The sequence below is a fragment of the Globicephala melas genome, chromosome 20 (assembly GCF_963455315.2).
Source record: "Globicephala melas chromosome 20, mGloMel1.2, whole genome shotgun sequence".
In the NCBI taxonomy this organism is placed as follows: Eukaryota; Metazoa; Chordata; class Mammalia; order Artiodactyla; family Delphinidae; genus Globicephala; species Globicephala melas.
Window position 1 is genome coordinate 50859105 of NC_083333.1, and position 14355 is coordinate 50873459.

General features: G+C 43.4%; 1 protein-coding gene across 7 annotated transcripts in view; it reads left to right on the plus strand.

Annotated features, from left to right (window-relative positions):
* TEX14 (testis expressed 14, intercellular bridge forming factor) overlaps nt 1-14355 on the plus strand; it is an 80257-nt gene that overhangs the window by 49617 nt on the left and 16285 nt on the right. For 6 of the 7 annotated variants that reach the window (XM_060290827.1, XM_060290829.1, XM_060290828.1 and 3 more), the window contains 7 exons: nt 1592-1717; nt 1918-2006; nt 2830-3111; nt 3948-4048; nt 6536-6655; nt 8438-8504; nt 11028-11109. In XM_060290827.1, coding sequence (XP_060146810.1) covers nt 1592-1717; nt 1918-2006; nt 2830-3111; nt 3948-4048; nt 6536-6655; nt 8438-8504; nt 11028-11109 — 867 coding nt within the window. The remainder of the gene's footprint in view (nt 1-1591; nt 1718-1917; nt 2007-2829; nt 3112-3947; nt 4049-6535; nt 6656-8437; nt 8505-11027; nt 11110-14355) is intronic. The other variant, XM_060290832.1, reaches the window with a different exon arrangement.

Here is a 14355-nt window from a genome sequence, read left to right on the forward strand (position 1 = left end):
TTTATTTTGGCTGCATCGGGTCTTAGTTGCGGCATGCGGACTCTTAGTTGCATAATGCAGACACTTAGTTGCGGCATGAGAACTCTTGGTTGTGGCATGTGGACTCTTAGCTGTGGCATGCATGCAGGATCTAGTTCCTGATCAGGGATCGAACCCAGGCCCCCTGCATTGGAAGCACGGAGTCTTACCCACTGGACCACCAGGGAAGTCCCTGCATAGGAGGAATTATTAATGGAGCAATAAATGTTTTTCAAGATAGAGTATTATATCAATTTAGTTTTCCTTTTCTGTGGTTAAATGGCAACATTAATCCACAGCTTGAAGTCAGTCCTCCTGGAAAGAAAATTTTGTACGTACCCCCAGTGGTGACTAAAACTAATGACAAATTTGCTGTTCCATTCATTTTGGTTAAATATGTACATTAAGGGAGAATCAAGGAAAATGCCCAGACATTTTAGATTAGTGTATTTTACCTTTACAAAGGAAATTAACTGAAGAACCACCTAACTGGCATCAGAGAGTTTAGCAGTCACATCATTGACAGAGGCATATAGGGTGATAGTATAGCCACTGGATGACAAAGCAAAAGCTGTAGTTGTGGCTTCGCCTGCCCAGCTCCACCCTCTTCCCCCAGGAGAACAAAAACTGACTAAAGAAAAGTTTAACACTTTGCTACCAATCCACCTACTCTTTCTGTATGCTTAAAAAAATTGTAATTATATACATGTAGGCAATTTTGTATCCTCAGTTTTTGCTTTATCTTAGAACATGGTTATCCCTTGTTATTAAAAACATCCTATAAACTTACTTTGAAATTGTTGAATTTCCCCAATTGTTGAATTTTAGGTTGTTTTATTCTTTATTTTTTGTTTTCCTGTTATGAATAGGGCTACAGTGACTTGTCAGTAAATTTTTTTTTTTGTATTTTGGGTTATGTCCTTGATAGATTCTCAGAAGCAGAGTTACTAGCTCAGAGGGTTTGAACATTTTAAAGATTCTTGATAGCTATTGCCAAATTGCTCTTCAAAGAAACTGATTGGATGTGACCTTTCCAATTCAAAAGTCTCTGCACTCTGATCCAGTGGGAGAGTGGGGTATTCTGGATAAAAGGGAATTCACATATATGCCATAGATCACATATTTTCAAAGAGTTAGTTTAATAGGTGATAACATATATATTATAATGGAATATTTAGAGGAAAAAGAAACTCCCTTGTTTTGCAGACGAGGAAACCTTGGCCCAGAGAGATTGAAGTTTGCCAAAGTCAGACAGCTAGCCAGTGGCAGAACATGGTCTCGAGCTCAGTGAAACTAGGCTGAAGATCTCTGAATGTTCTTCAGAGCCCCTGGTGCCTCAAGACCATCTTTATAAATGTTAGCTATTGTGCTATCACTGATATGCAGGTGTGCATATTACCAGAGGATTCTGATCAAAGGGCAGGAACAGCTACTGAACCTTCACCTATGTTCTGTGGCATTGTGGCAGGGCTCTGCTACAGCCCAAGTAACCAGGATTCTGTCTGGTGCAGCTGTGTTTCAGTTGTGGGTCTTCTACCTCGAGATCTTCTAACCCACTCCTTTTATTTCTTAGCCAGGGAAGGCCTAGAGAGTCCAGTGCCCAAACCAGAACGACACAGCTCAGTGGTGCACTCCTCACTGTGCCAGGCCACCCACAGGGACCACTCACGTCATCCACCCCTGGCCGAGGCTCTTCCAGGTAGAGCCTTGCGGGCTGAACGTTGGGAAGTCTAGTGCTCCCTGGTGGTGGGTCGGAGTCAGTGCAATCTCAGGAACGGCTCAGAGTAATAGGGGACAGTCCTCCGGGTGGGTTGATGGGCTTGGGGTTGTGCCAGGAACTTGAGCAAACTGATGTGTTTGTGTCCACTCACTCCCTTCCTCCAAATCTATGCAATTCAGGATCAGTATGGAATCTGTGTCTTCTAAAATCTGTAACACAAAGTCAAGAAATAATGAAGATGCTGGAGAGATACACTTAAAATGGAAAAGTGAGTATAAAGTCATGGATTCTGTTGAACAAAATGAAATTTAAAGTATCTTTCTAACCTTGTTGTCATCTGTAAGTACACAGCCTGTATTGCATTGTTCTCCCATATTCTTTTCTTTTTAGATCGTTCCATTTTAAAAGCAAGACCTTTCTGATTACACACTGCAGAGAGAAGTGCTTTATTCATTTCTGTACTATATAGGAAATTCTTCTATTTTACATGTGTATACATATATATATATGTATGTGTGCTATATAACACATGCAGTAAAAACACACAATATAGATGTTTAATATATAACATTATTAAGGTAGAGAGCTTGCAGTGTCACTTTCACATATTTTGTGGGCATTATCCTTTTGTATCAGTCTAATCTTGTAAGTGACATTGCAAAAGTAGAGAAAATGGGAGTGAAAACACACATGAACACATACATGCGTACTCCCCAAATATGAGCTCAGCGTGGTCTAGAAAGGCTAGACAGACTCAATGGAATTCCTTCCATGAGTCTCTACAGACTAGGGGCTTCAGATGTCATTTTCTTATAAAATCTTCACAGCAAGAAGGTCCGTCTACAAGTTTCCTGTTACTTTTTACTCTAATTCAGCAAAAAGCACTGTAACTAACTGAAATTCTGCCTTTCCCTTACTCTATCATCACTTCTCTCCTCTGCTTCAGGCCAAGCTAAGGATGATGCAATTCCAAAAACGCAATCATTGTGACAATATGAGCTATAAAATATGACATAACTCTTTAAGAATCTAAAGCTTTTGTTTCCAGCATTCACAGTGATCTTTTAAACGCTGCTTTCTCTTACATCCAGCGGAGGTGAAAGAAATGGCAGAGAAAGCAGCTACTGGGCAGCTGGCAGTACCTCCTTGGCATCCTCAGAGTAGTGTGACTTTAGAAAATGAGGCTGAAAACAGGCCTGATCCCCTGCTGCAGCCCCCCATTAAGGTCCCTGAGCACGTGGATTGGCAGCAAGCTGTAGAGCATCCCAAGAAAAATGATGAGCCAGGAGGAAATGGCAAGTGTGACAAAACAGACAGCAGTGACCGCAGCAGTGACCAGCATGGCAGACAGCCAGGGCCTCGAAGTTTCAGCGGTAAGTTCAGTTGGACGAGTCAGGGTAGGTGAGCTCTATCAAGTTGTCAGCTCTCAAAAATAAGTAAACCTCCTAGAATATTTCCTTTGGTCTTCTTTCCTACCTGTCTGGGAATCCTGAATTCCAGGGGAAAGCAGCATACCCTTCTAATCCCACTGTCCTTCAGACAGGTAAAGAAGTCCAGAGATTCATGAGTTTTTCTATTACCAGAGCAGATTCCTTTGTCCAAAGGAAGTAAAATAATCTCCATGCACTGACCCTGGATCTGGGTCTAACCTCACAAAGAATCGAACCTTTTACCTGAAGGCATTGGTGGAAGGCCACTCCGTACTGCCCCCTTCTTTGCGTTGCATTTTAAGCCAGAAAAATTCCAGTGGCTCTCAGAGAGTCTATGCCTGAGGAACTTAGAGACAAACGGCATTTACTGTCATCACTTTTAGAGATTTGTAGGTGAAAACTGAAGAGTGTGTATTTCTACCTGGTAATTTGCTTGCAATCAGGGCATGGGATATCGTTTCACAGTTGTTTGCAAATCAAAGGAAGGTACATCTAAATTATTATTTATCTTAGGTAGAAAATCTATTGGTTTGGATTTTTTTGGTATTTAAAATCTGTTCCTTGTCAAGCATCGCTCTTGAATGGGTAGGCAAAAGGGTGGCTGATCCAGGGCCACGTGCTGGGGCCAGACTAGCCTAACAGTCTCCACTTCGATTTGACATATGAAACATGGCCACCCTTGGCAGAATATGCCTACATCTCTTCTCTCATGCCACCCTTCGCCCCTTCCATGCCATTTGAATATCACCAAATGACAATGATTGTGTTATAATTATTAGGTACCAGGCACCTGCCCCCCAGAAAAAATGAGCAGCCAGAGCATGGGGAAGTCCTTCAAGAAAATTCGGATGCACCTGTGGTTGTTGAGCAGTCTTACAGCGTGAGTCGTACTGCCTGGAGAGCCAACTTGAAGCCAAAGACCTACTAGAACTGAGTTGTCATGTATTATGACATTGAAATAATATCTGTCTTAGTTCTTTTTTGTTGGAGCATGTGCCCTCGTGTCTCTGACATGAAAGAAGAAGTCTTTCCTCCCTGCCTCATACTTTTTTTTTTTTTTTTTTGCGGTATGCAAGCCTCTCACTGTTGTGGCCTCTCCCGTTGCGGAGCACAGGCTCCGGACGCGCAGGCTCAGCGGCCATGGCTCACGGGCCCAGCCGCTCCACGGCACGTGGGATCCTCCCGGACCGGGGCACGAACCCGTGTCCCCTGCATCGGCAGGCGGACTCTCAACCACTGCGCCACCAGGGAAGCCCTGCCTGATACTTTTTGAGTTAGTTCAACTCAAAGCATTGTGTATATCGGAGCTTGGGGAAAACACAGACAAATGTTATATTCAGCTCTGACCCTTGAGCTTTCTGTCAAGTTGGCTAGACAAGACCAACTCTTTTTTTTCTTAATTAATTAATTAATTTTTGGCTGTGCTGGGTCTTCGTTGCTGCGCGCAGGCTTTCTCTAGTTGTGGCGAGAGTGGGGTCTACTCTTCGTTTTGGTGTGCAGGCTTCTCATTGCGGTGGCTTCTCTTGTTGAGGAGCATGGGCTCTAGAGCACAGGCTCAGTGGTTGTGGCGCATGGGCTTAGTTGCTCCACGTCATGTGGGATCTTCCTGGACCAGGGATCGATCCCATGTCCCCTACATTGGCAGGCAGATTCTTAACCACTGCGCCACTAGGGAAGTCCCAAGACTAACTCTTAAAGCACGGTCAGCTACCAAAGCTCGTGACTCAGGTCAGATTGAAGTACAAGGCCAGGGTTGCGATGGGAGTACCTTCACCTGGAATGTCACCTAAGACCCAAATTCAGCTTTCAACTCAGTGGAAGGAAGGTGTTCATGCCTGAAACCTCTGCCTCAGCAAGATCTCTGGGATACAGTCATATCCTAGCATTTGCATTGGGGTTACAGCCTTGCTTCCGGGATTTAGTGCATTCTTCAGGCATGCAGTTGGGCCATAGTCCAGCCAGAGCAAGGAACCAGAATTTTTGTAATCACCATTGACGTGGGCCCAGGATCATTTAAAGAATATAAACAGCAGCTGAGAATGAAACAATGTAAAAAGCCAGGTGTGATAACATTAGAGGTCTTTTGAAGAACATACTATTGTAGTAATCATAGCACACAAACTGTTCACAGGACAATTTATTCTTTCTCCCATGTGAGGGCTGGAAGGATGTGCCACATTCAGCATACTGGCTTGGCTGGGAAGCATCTCTGTCAGGGAAGTGGGGAATGTATGGGAGGCCAAGCTTGTCTGAGAAATTTCAGTTTGACAGGAGAGGTTGAGGAAAGCAGCTGCTAAGTGCACAGAGGAGGAAGTATGGCAAAAGCAATGTCCAAGGAAATAAACCACAAAACCTCTGCAAAGGGATGACTGAAGATGAGGAAAGGAGCCAGTTGTCTGGCCATGTGGTGATCAGGGCCTGAATGTAGAGAAAGAGCAAAAAAGGAAGGGGTAGAGTGGAGATGCTGAAGAAATAACTTACTTTATTTTGTTTTTATTGTTGAGATTGCATTGCTATTTTTAAAATCATGCTTCTTTTTTTTATTTATAAATTTATTTAATTAATTAATTTATTTTTGGCTGTGTTGGGTCTTTGTTGCTGCACGCGGGCTTTTTGTAGTTGCGGAGAGCGGGGGCTGCTCTTCGTTGCGGTGCGCAGGCTTCTCACTGTGGTGGCTTCTCTTTTTGTGGAGCATGGGCTCCAGGCATGCAGGCTCTGTAGTTGTGGCTCACGGCCTCTAGAGTGCAGGCTCAGTAGTTGTGGCACACGGGCTTAGTTGCTCCGCGGCATGTGGGATCTTCCTGGACCAGGGCTCGAACCTGTGTCCCCTGCATTGGCGGATTCTTAACCACTGCACCACCAGGGAAGCCCCAAAATCATGCTTCTTCACTTGCCTTTAAACGGGAATACCTGAGGGAGTCCCAGTTCTGAGCAGCCTCAGCCTGGAGGACAATGCCAACACATGGACTGTATCTAGGCTCTTGAGGATCAGGGTGTTTAAATTCAGTCCCCAGCTTGAGTTGTCTAGGGACTTTTTTCTTCCTGTGAATTTTAGAGCAAAAAGGTCACCCAACCTCCCCCCACTTCCACTGTGCAGGTAAGGATGTTGAGATTCAGGACTGTCATTTGTCACATTTGCTCCAGGGGGTTCACAGCTCACAGTGGGGAAGGAGGGCCTGCTCCAGGGGGTCACAGCTCACAGTGGGGAAGGAGGGCCAGAGGTGCAAGTAGGCAGGAAGGTCTCAGAGAGTGTCACCCCGACCACAGAGTAATTTTTGATACCCCATCATTAACACTGCATCCAGCTGTAAAGGGATTTGTTTACAATAAACACCAACTTAAAAGTGATTTCCTACCTTATTAATAGGATCAGTCCGTGCAACCAACTTGTTCACCAGAGTCTTCTGAAGACATAACAGATGAAGTTTTAACTCCAGACCATGAATATTTTTACTCCTCAACTGCTCAAGAAAACTTGGCTCTAGAGGTAAAAAAAATTTTTTTAATAAATTTATTTATTTGTTTGTTTTTATTTTTGGCTGCATTGGGTCTTCGTTGCTGTGCGTGGGCTTTCTCTAGTTGAGGTGAGCAGGGGCTACTCTTCATTGTGGTGCCCAGGCTTCTCATTGCGGTGGCTTCTCTTGTTGTGGAGCATGGGCTCTAGTCATGAGGGCTTCAGTAGTTGTGGCTTGCGGGCTCTTGAGCACAGGCTCAGTAGTTGTGGTGCACAGGCTTAGCTGCTCCACGGCATGTGGGATCTTCCCGGACCAGGGCTTGAACTTGTGTCCCTTGCATTGGCAGGCGTATTCTCAACCACTGCACCACCAGGGAAGCCCCTAGAGGTAAAAATTTACAGTTCAGGATAAAGTACATCTTCAGCTTTTCTGTTGCCTTATTCCTTTAAAATTATTTTTATTAAGAAAAATAGCTTACACATAAAAGTATATAATGTTAATTTATCAGTGTTTTTGTGTGTTTTGAAAAAACGTGAAAAATAAGATTTTTGATAATGAAGGTCATAAGCAATTTCTCCCAAAATTGTGGCTCCTGCATTTGTACAGCACTTTGTACTTCTTTTTTCAAAACACTTTCCTTCATGTTACCCAATTCACACATCCTTCCTGAAGGGAAGAGAAGGCAGCCTGCTGTTATTCCTCTGTGTGAAGAACTGGCAAACGCAGATGTAGGGAATTAGCCCTGGCCTGGCCAGATTTAGTGGTGAGAGAGCCAGGAATAGAGTCACAGTGTCAGCAGTGAATGTGAGGCTGTCCAGTACACAGGGCTTTCTCTGGGATCTGCCTAGCTTTTGCAAGAACCTGTTTGTACAGAGTATTTTCATTTATAAAATGAAACTTATTGGATTCTCTTATTTACTTATGTTATTTTTACCTCACCTGTCCCCTAACCTGCCACTTCTTGGGGTTCTTTTACCAATATGGAAGGTACGGAAGAGGAAAGAGAGGATTGTACATGTCAGTCACAGCATTTGACTGACAAGAAGAACTCAGTGATGCATCAAAACGCGTAGTTTCCACTTGTTGGCGCTTCTGAAAACTCAGTTAGAGCAATTTTCCATTATTAATCCTTTAAACATTCTTGGTTTTACGGTGGACTGGGACATTAAGAAAATCTTTAATAGAAATGTATAAGTATATATACATACATATGTATATACATGTAACATACATATGTATATACATGTAACATGTAGATGTATATAAAAAGTATAACGGAGAAGACTACACACGTCTTTAGTGTACAGCTCATGAAATTTTACATGCTGAACACACTCATGTAGCCAGCACCCAAATCAAGAAATAGACCATTCTTGATCCCCCAAAAGACCTCCTTGTGTTTCCTCCCACTCCCTGCCTCCCCTCAAAGGAACCAGTGTTCTGACTGGTCACCCCATAGAGTAGCTTTGCAGTCTGGGCCGTTTTTCCTACCTTCTTTGGCTTTTCTGATAAAGCTCCCAGGAATCAAAACATCTTTGTTGGAAGGTTGTGGTGAGGAGGGGATGATGAAGGGGAAAGTCACCCGATTCCACCTCAGAATGGGAGGTGGGGGAGGGCTTGTTGTTGAGGAAGAACACATAGTACAAATAAGTTCTTAATGTCTGTGATGAAGGTTTGTTCTTTTTCTATAGAAGATGTAGGAACCTTATGAAGATTTTCAAGGTTTAAGAACATCAAGAAATTCTCTCTCCACCTTCTGATGATATGTCTGCCTCCAGTGACCCTCCTTTCTTTGCTCTTTCATTCTTTTGCAGACCTCAAGTCCCATTGAAGAAGACTTTGAAGGAATACAGCATGCTTGTGCCCGACCTCAAGCCTCTGGTAATAAGCCCTCAGGGCAGATTCCTTTGAGAGTCCCTCATCTTTACTTTCTGTCAGATCACACATGTTTAGAGCTGGAAAGGTCCTTAGAAATAACCTTCCAGGCCTTTCATTTTACAGATGAGAAAACTTAGGCTCAGTGATTTCCCCTGCCCCTCACTAGTCTCATGACATCCATACATCATGTTATTTATACCTCCCCTTGCATTCTTATAGCATACGTTATAGCAGTTGCTTCTTCTTCTATTTTCCCCCTGTAGTCTCTTTCCCTAGATTTCAGGCTCTTTTGTGGCACATAGCATGTGTTCAGTTATCTTTGCTGAGCTGACCTGAGGGATTGACCTAGGCCACACAGCTAGTTATTGACACAGCAACAACCAGAACTAGGTTTCCATGTCCTTTTCTTCCCCAAAAGGCAGAGTTCCACCATCATTTTCCTTTGGTTGCTTGGCATCTTAGCAAAGGGTTAATAATAGCCAACAGTACAGTGAATGTAATGTCCTTCCCTTGGGAGGCCTTGGGTTCTCTATAGCTTAGCAACTGCTTCCCGTTACATGGTAAATTAACCTTGGATCAGCAGCTGGGGTGTGACACAAGACAAGATACAAGTGAACCACAGGTTCTGATACAGGCATTTTAAAAATTGTGCACTTTCGCTCTTTTAAGGTATGCAACCATCCATTTTTAAAACCAGGGTTATCCACCTACTAAGCCATGTAGCTCGGTCCAGGGTCGTGTCTCAACAGTCTGAACCCGGGCTGGGTGGGTTTAGGTTCCGACCATACTCCCTTCCTCCTGCTGCATACTCCAGCTGCCATCTCTAACCTGATGCAGGCCCCCGTCACAGGCACAAGCATTTTAAGAAGCTGTAAGCTTTTAGATGAACAGTTAAATTCTCACGACAATATGTATTTAAAGTTCCCAAACCTGGGTCTCTGGCCACCCAGCTCTTTCTGTGGAGCCTCTGCCCATGATCACTTTCTGTGTGAGCCTGACCTGTACATGGCCACTTCACTAGTGTTTGGAAGAGAGTTGAGTAGGATAGAGAAGTTATGGGGCAGGCAGGTCAGAAAACCAGGGCTAGTTGGATACAAACATCTAAAGTACATGTAGAAGCCTCTGATTTCTACTCTGTTTCCTCCTTTTAGCCCTTCTCCTCCCCCTTTTTCACTAGGGCTCTGATATATCAATATATCCTCTCCATACCAGGCAATACAACAGGGATAAAAGTTGCATACATGCTGGGTTCCAAGCCCAGTTCTGCCACTGATTTTTTTTGTGCATTACCTTGGGCATGTCACTCCACCTGAGGGCCCCACTTTCCCTCCATGTAAAGTAAAGGAGAAAGTTACACTCTAAAATCTCTAAGTTCCCCTCCAGGTCTAAATTGTGCTTATTAGGAATTCATTTATGCTTTCCAGGTGTTTACGCTTTCTAGGCATTTGAAAAGGGGTGGAAAGAAGAAGAACCCCTAGGCTTCTCCACTGGTGGAGTTTCAGAGTAGCTTGGCTTCTGCTGAAGGTGGCACTTTTATAGTGGGCCTCCCATTGCCTACCAGACTACCTCCTGGACCTAAGGAATGGCAGGCGGATCATGAGCATTTGCCAGCGGGGCAGGCTGGTCTGTCTGTCCTCTTCTCTATAAACCAGAGCTATGTAATGGTGGAAAGGAAAATGGATACTGGCCCCGTGTGTCCAGAGGCCTTACTAAGAGCTGGGGAGGAGTGACTTCAGATGCTTGAGGCCAACGAGAACAGAAGACAGTTGAATTAGCTCCTTAGTACTCAAGACCCCATCCCCACTCATTAAGTGGTGTTTGGTGGCCAAGAGACACAGTTAATGTTCTGGGAATGCCCAGAACATTGGTCTTTTCTTTTCATTTTCTTAAAATTTTCATTTATTTATTTAATTTTATTTATTTTTGGCTGCACTGGGTCTTTGTTGCTGCACGCAGGCTTTTCTCTAGTTGTGGCGAGCAGGGGCTACTCTTCCTTGTGGTGCACGGGCTTCTTATTGCAGTGGCTTCTCTTGTTGCGGAGCACGGGCTCTAGGCGTGTGGGCTTCCGTAGTTGTGGCACGGGGGCTCACTAGTTGTGGTGCAGGGGCTTAGTTGCTCTTAGTTGCTCTTAGTGGTCTTTTCTATTTGGAATCTTTAGTGAACAAACAGTTCTTGGTTTCAACGCCCCCTGGTGTCTGTTGACAGGAACCAGGTCAGTTTGCCTTCCTGAAAAGACAAAACAACATTTGTCTCCAGAAATAACTGTGCAGTTATAACTGAAAGGCCAGTAAATGGCTTGATTGTATTCTGAGAGTCAGAATATAGTTCTCCCCTCTGAGCAAGGGAAATAAACTTTCAGAGCAAAAACCTCTTCTACAGTGCTCACTCCAAACCCAACTAGGAAGCACCCTGTTTATGTAGATTATTTCTTATTCTGGATCAGACCAAGGAAAATTCTCGAGAATGAAAGTAATCATCTGGGTTGGCAAAAATTCACTAAAAAATGCATGTACTTTATTCTTTCAGGTGAAGAAAAGTTCCAAATGAGAAAAAACCTTGGAAAGAAAGCTGAAATTTTGACCAGGTCTCAATTCCAACCTATACAAAGGTATATGCTATTATTATTTTTTTTATTTTTACTTTTTTTGCGGTACGCGGGCCTCTCACTACTGCGGCCTCTCCCGTTGCGGAGCACAGGCTCTGGACGCGCAGGCTCGGTGGCCATGGCTCACGGGCCCAGCCGCTCCGCGGCATGTGGGATCTTCCCGGACTGGGGCACTAACCCGCGTCCCCTGCATCGGCAGGCGGACTCTCAACCACTGCGCCACCAGGGAAGCCCCCTATGCTATTATTTTATTCACAGTTTCAGACTCAAAGAAGTAATGTTATTTGATGGTAATGCCCCATATTTACATGTTGCTCTTCTTCAAATATAATAGCCACCATGTTATAACAGTAAGCTTTGGGCAGCTTAGCTTTGTGAGGACTTGTTCAGCAGAATTGTGAGGCGTCGTGAAAAGGAGTTGTTATCTGTATTCAGATCCTGACTCTGCTTTTCTAACTTGGTCAAATTTCTCAACCCCTCTCTTCTAGCTCCCCATTTGTAAAATAGCAATAAGAATCATCACTGGACATATTGTTAATTGAAAAAAATGCACAACAGTGTATGTAATTTAATACCATCTGTGTAAAAATGAGAGGGAAGGGAGATACCTATAATCCTTGTAGTGTGTCGACATTTCTGGAAGTCTATACAGTGGTTAACTCTAGAGAGAGAGTCCAGAGGTTTTTCTTTTATTCTTACAACCTTCTTTGCTGTTGGAATGTTCCACCATGGGTGCATACTACTTTTGAAAGAAAAAGCTACTTTGTTTTTTTTTACTTTTACAAATGAGAAAGAGAAATTCCATCTGGTTAAGGAAAGTTTCTGTAGACAACATTGAGTTTTATTTTTTCACCTCTCTTAAATAATATATTTTCAATTCTATTGAATAAATGGAAGATTCTAAATTCAAAAAAGAAAAGAATTCTTACTGGGAATGTTGACATAGAGATTAAAAGTAATAATATGACTTCTGGGCATTTACCCAGAGAAATGAAGAATTATGTTTACATGAAAACACATACATGGGACTTCCCTGGTGGTCCAGTGGTAAAGAATCCGCCTTCCAATGCAGGGAACATGGGCTCCATACCTGGTCAGGGAACTATGATCCCACATGCGGCGGGGCAACTAAGCCCACGTGCCACAATGACTGAGCTTGTGCACCTCAACGAGAGAGCCCGCGTGCTGCAAACTACAGAGCGCATACGCTCTGGAGCCTGCGCACCACGACTGGAGAGAGAAAAACCGCATGCCACAACTAGAGAGAAGCCCGCACACTGCAATGAAGAGCCTGCATGCTGCAACTAAGACCCGATGCAGCCAAAAAACAAACAAATAAATAAATAAATATTTTAAAAACCCAACACATACATGAATGTTTATAGAAACTTTATTCATAATAGCCAAAATCTGGAAACCCAGATGTTATCTAACAAGTGAATGGTTTAATGGACTGTGTTACATCCATACCATGGAATGCTCCTCAGCAATAAAAAAGCATGAACTGTTGGTACATGCAGCAACTGGGACAAGTCTCCAGAGAATTATGCTGAGTGGAAAAAGCAACCCCTGCAAAGTTATTTACTATATGATTCTACATTTATACCATTCTTGAAATGATAAAATTGTAGAAATAAAGACTAAATGAGTGGTTTCTAGGGGTTAAGAAAGAGATGGGAGTGGGGGGGAAATGGACATGGCTATAAAAGGGCAACGTGAGGGGTCCTTGTGGTGGAAGTGTTCTGTATCTTGACTGTATCAATGTTGATATCTTGGTTATGATATTGCTCAATAGATTTGCAAGATGTCACCATTGAGGGAAGCTGGGTAAAGTGTATTTCTTAAAACTGCATGTGGACTTCCCTGGTGGTGCAGTGGTTAAGAATCCGCCTGCTAATGCAGGGGACACAGGTTCGAGCCCTGGTCTGGGAAGATCCCACATGCCACGGAGCAACTAGGCCTGTGTGCCACAACTACTTGAGCCTGCGCTCTAGAGCCCATGCTCCTCAACAAGAGAAGCCACCGCAATGAGAAGCCCGTGTACCGCAAGGAAGAGTAGCCCCCGCTCGCTGCGACTAGAGAAAGCCAGAGTGCAGCAACAAAGACCCAACGCAGCCATAGATTAAAAAAAAAAAGAAAAAGAACTGCATGTGAATATACATACAGTTATTTCAAAATAAAAAGATTAATTCAAAAACTAATAACAGAGATGAAGTGCCTGGTACAATAGCATTCAATTTACTTTCTCTTTTCTGGACCTCAGTTTCCTTATCGATAATAATGATAGCTAGTATTTCCTAAGTAGTGACAATATGCCAGGTACTCTGTTTTGTCAAATCTAATTCATATAACAACCCTCTCATTTTGCCAATACAGAAAGCAGAGGGTTTTTTCCTTAGGTTGTACAGTTAGTAAGTAGCTATATCATTAGGATAGGCTAGATTATGTTATGTAACACACAACCCCCAGATTTTAGTGGCTTAAAGCAACAAAAACTTATTTTGTGCTCGTGCTCCACGTCCATCACCAGGAGTGTTCTGTGCTACTCTACCTTCCATCAGAAATCCACACTGAGGGAGACTCCGTCTTTGTGCTTCCTTTCTTACTGAGGCAGGAAAAAAGGGAACATGGTGAATTGTGCACTAGGCTTTTAAAGTTTCTGCCCCAAAGTGAATCACATCACTTTCACTTGCATTTCACTGGTTAAAACAAGTCATATGGCCATTTATGTAAATTAGGAGGGCCAGAAAGTACTGTCCTACATTGTGCTTAGCAGGAGAAACAAATATTTAGTGAACAGAATTAATAGTCACAACTCAATCCAAAATCCATGCTCTTTCCTTTATACCATTGGTCTCACAGGATTGTGCAAAGATTAAAAACGTGGAAACATTTGGAAGGATTTAGCATGGGATCTGGCTTATAGTTTGTGTTTGAATATTGAAAATGAATCTTAAATATTGGTTAAAGTAGAAGCAGGTCAAGTTTGTCTTCAGAATTCTTCTCTGGCCATTTTTTGGCACAAGCCTCTCTTGGCCTCCCCTGATACTCCATGCCAAGAAGCTGTTTCACAGTTGGTAAGGCCCCATGGCTGTGCCCTTTGCTCCATCATCCATCCACAGCAAAGTTCCCATGCTCTGTTGATTTCCTCAGGAGCTTGCTCAGCCAGTAGCATCGTTGGCTGATTTCAGATGGGCTGACCCTTAGAGAGTATTTATTCAGCCTCTGAAGAGGAAACAGATACCCAGA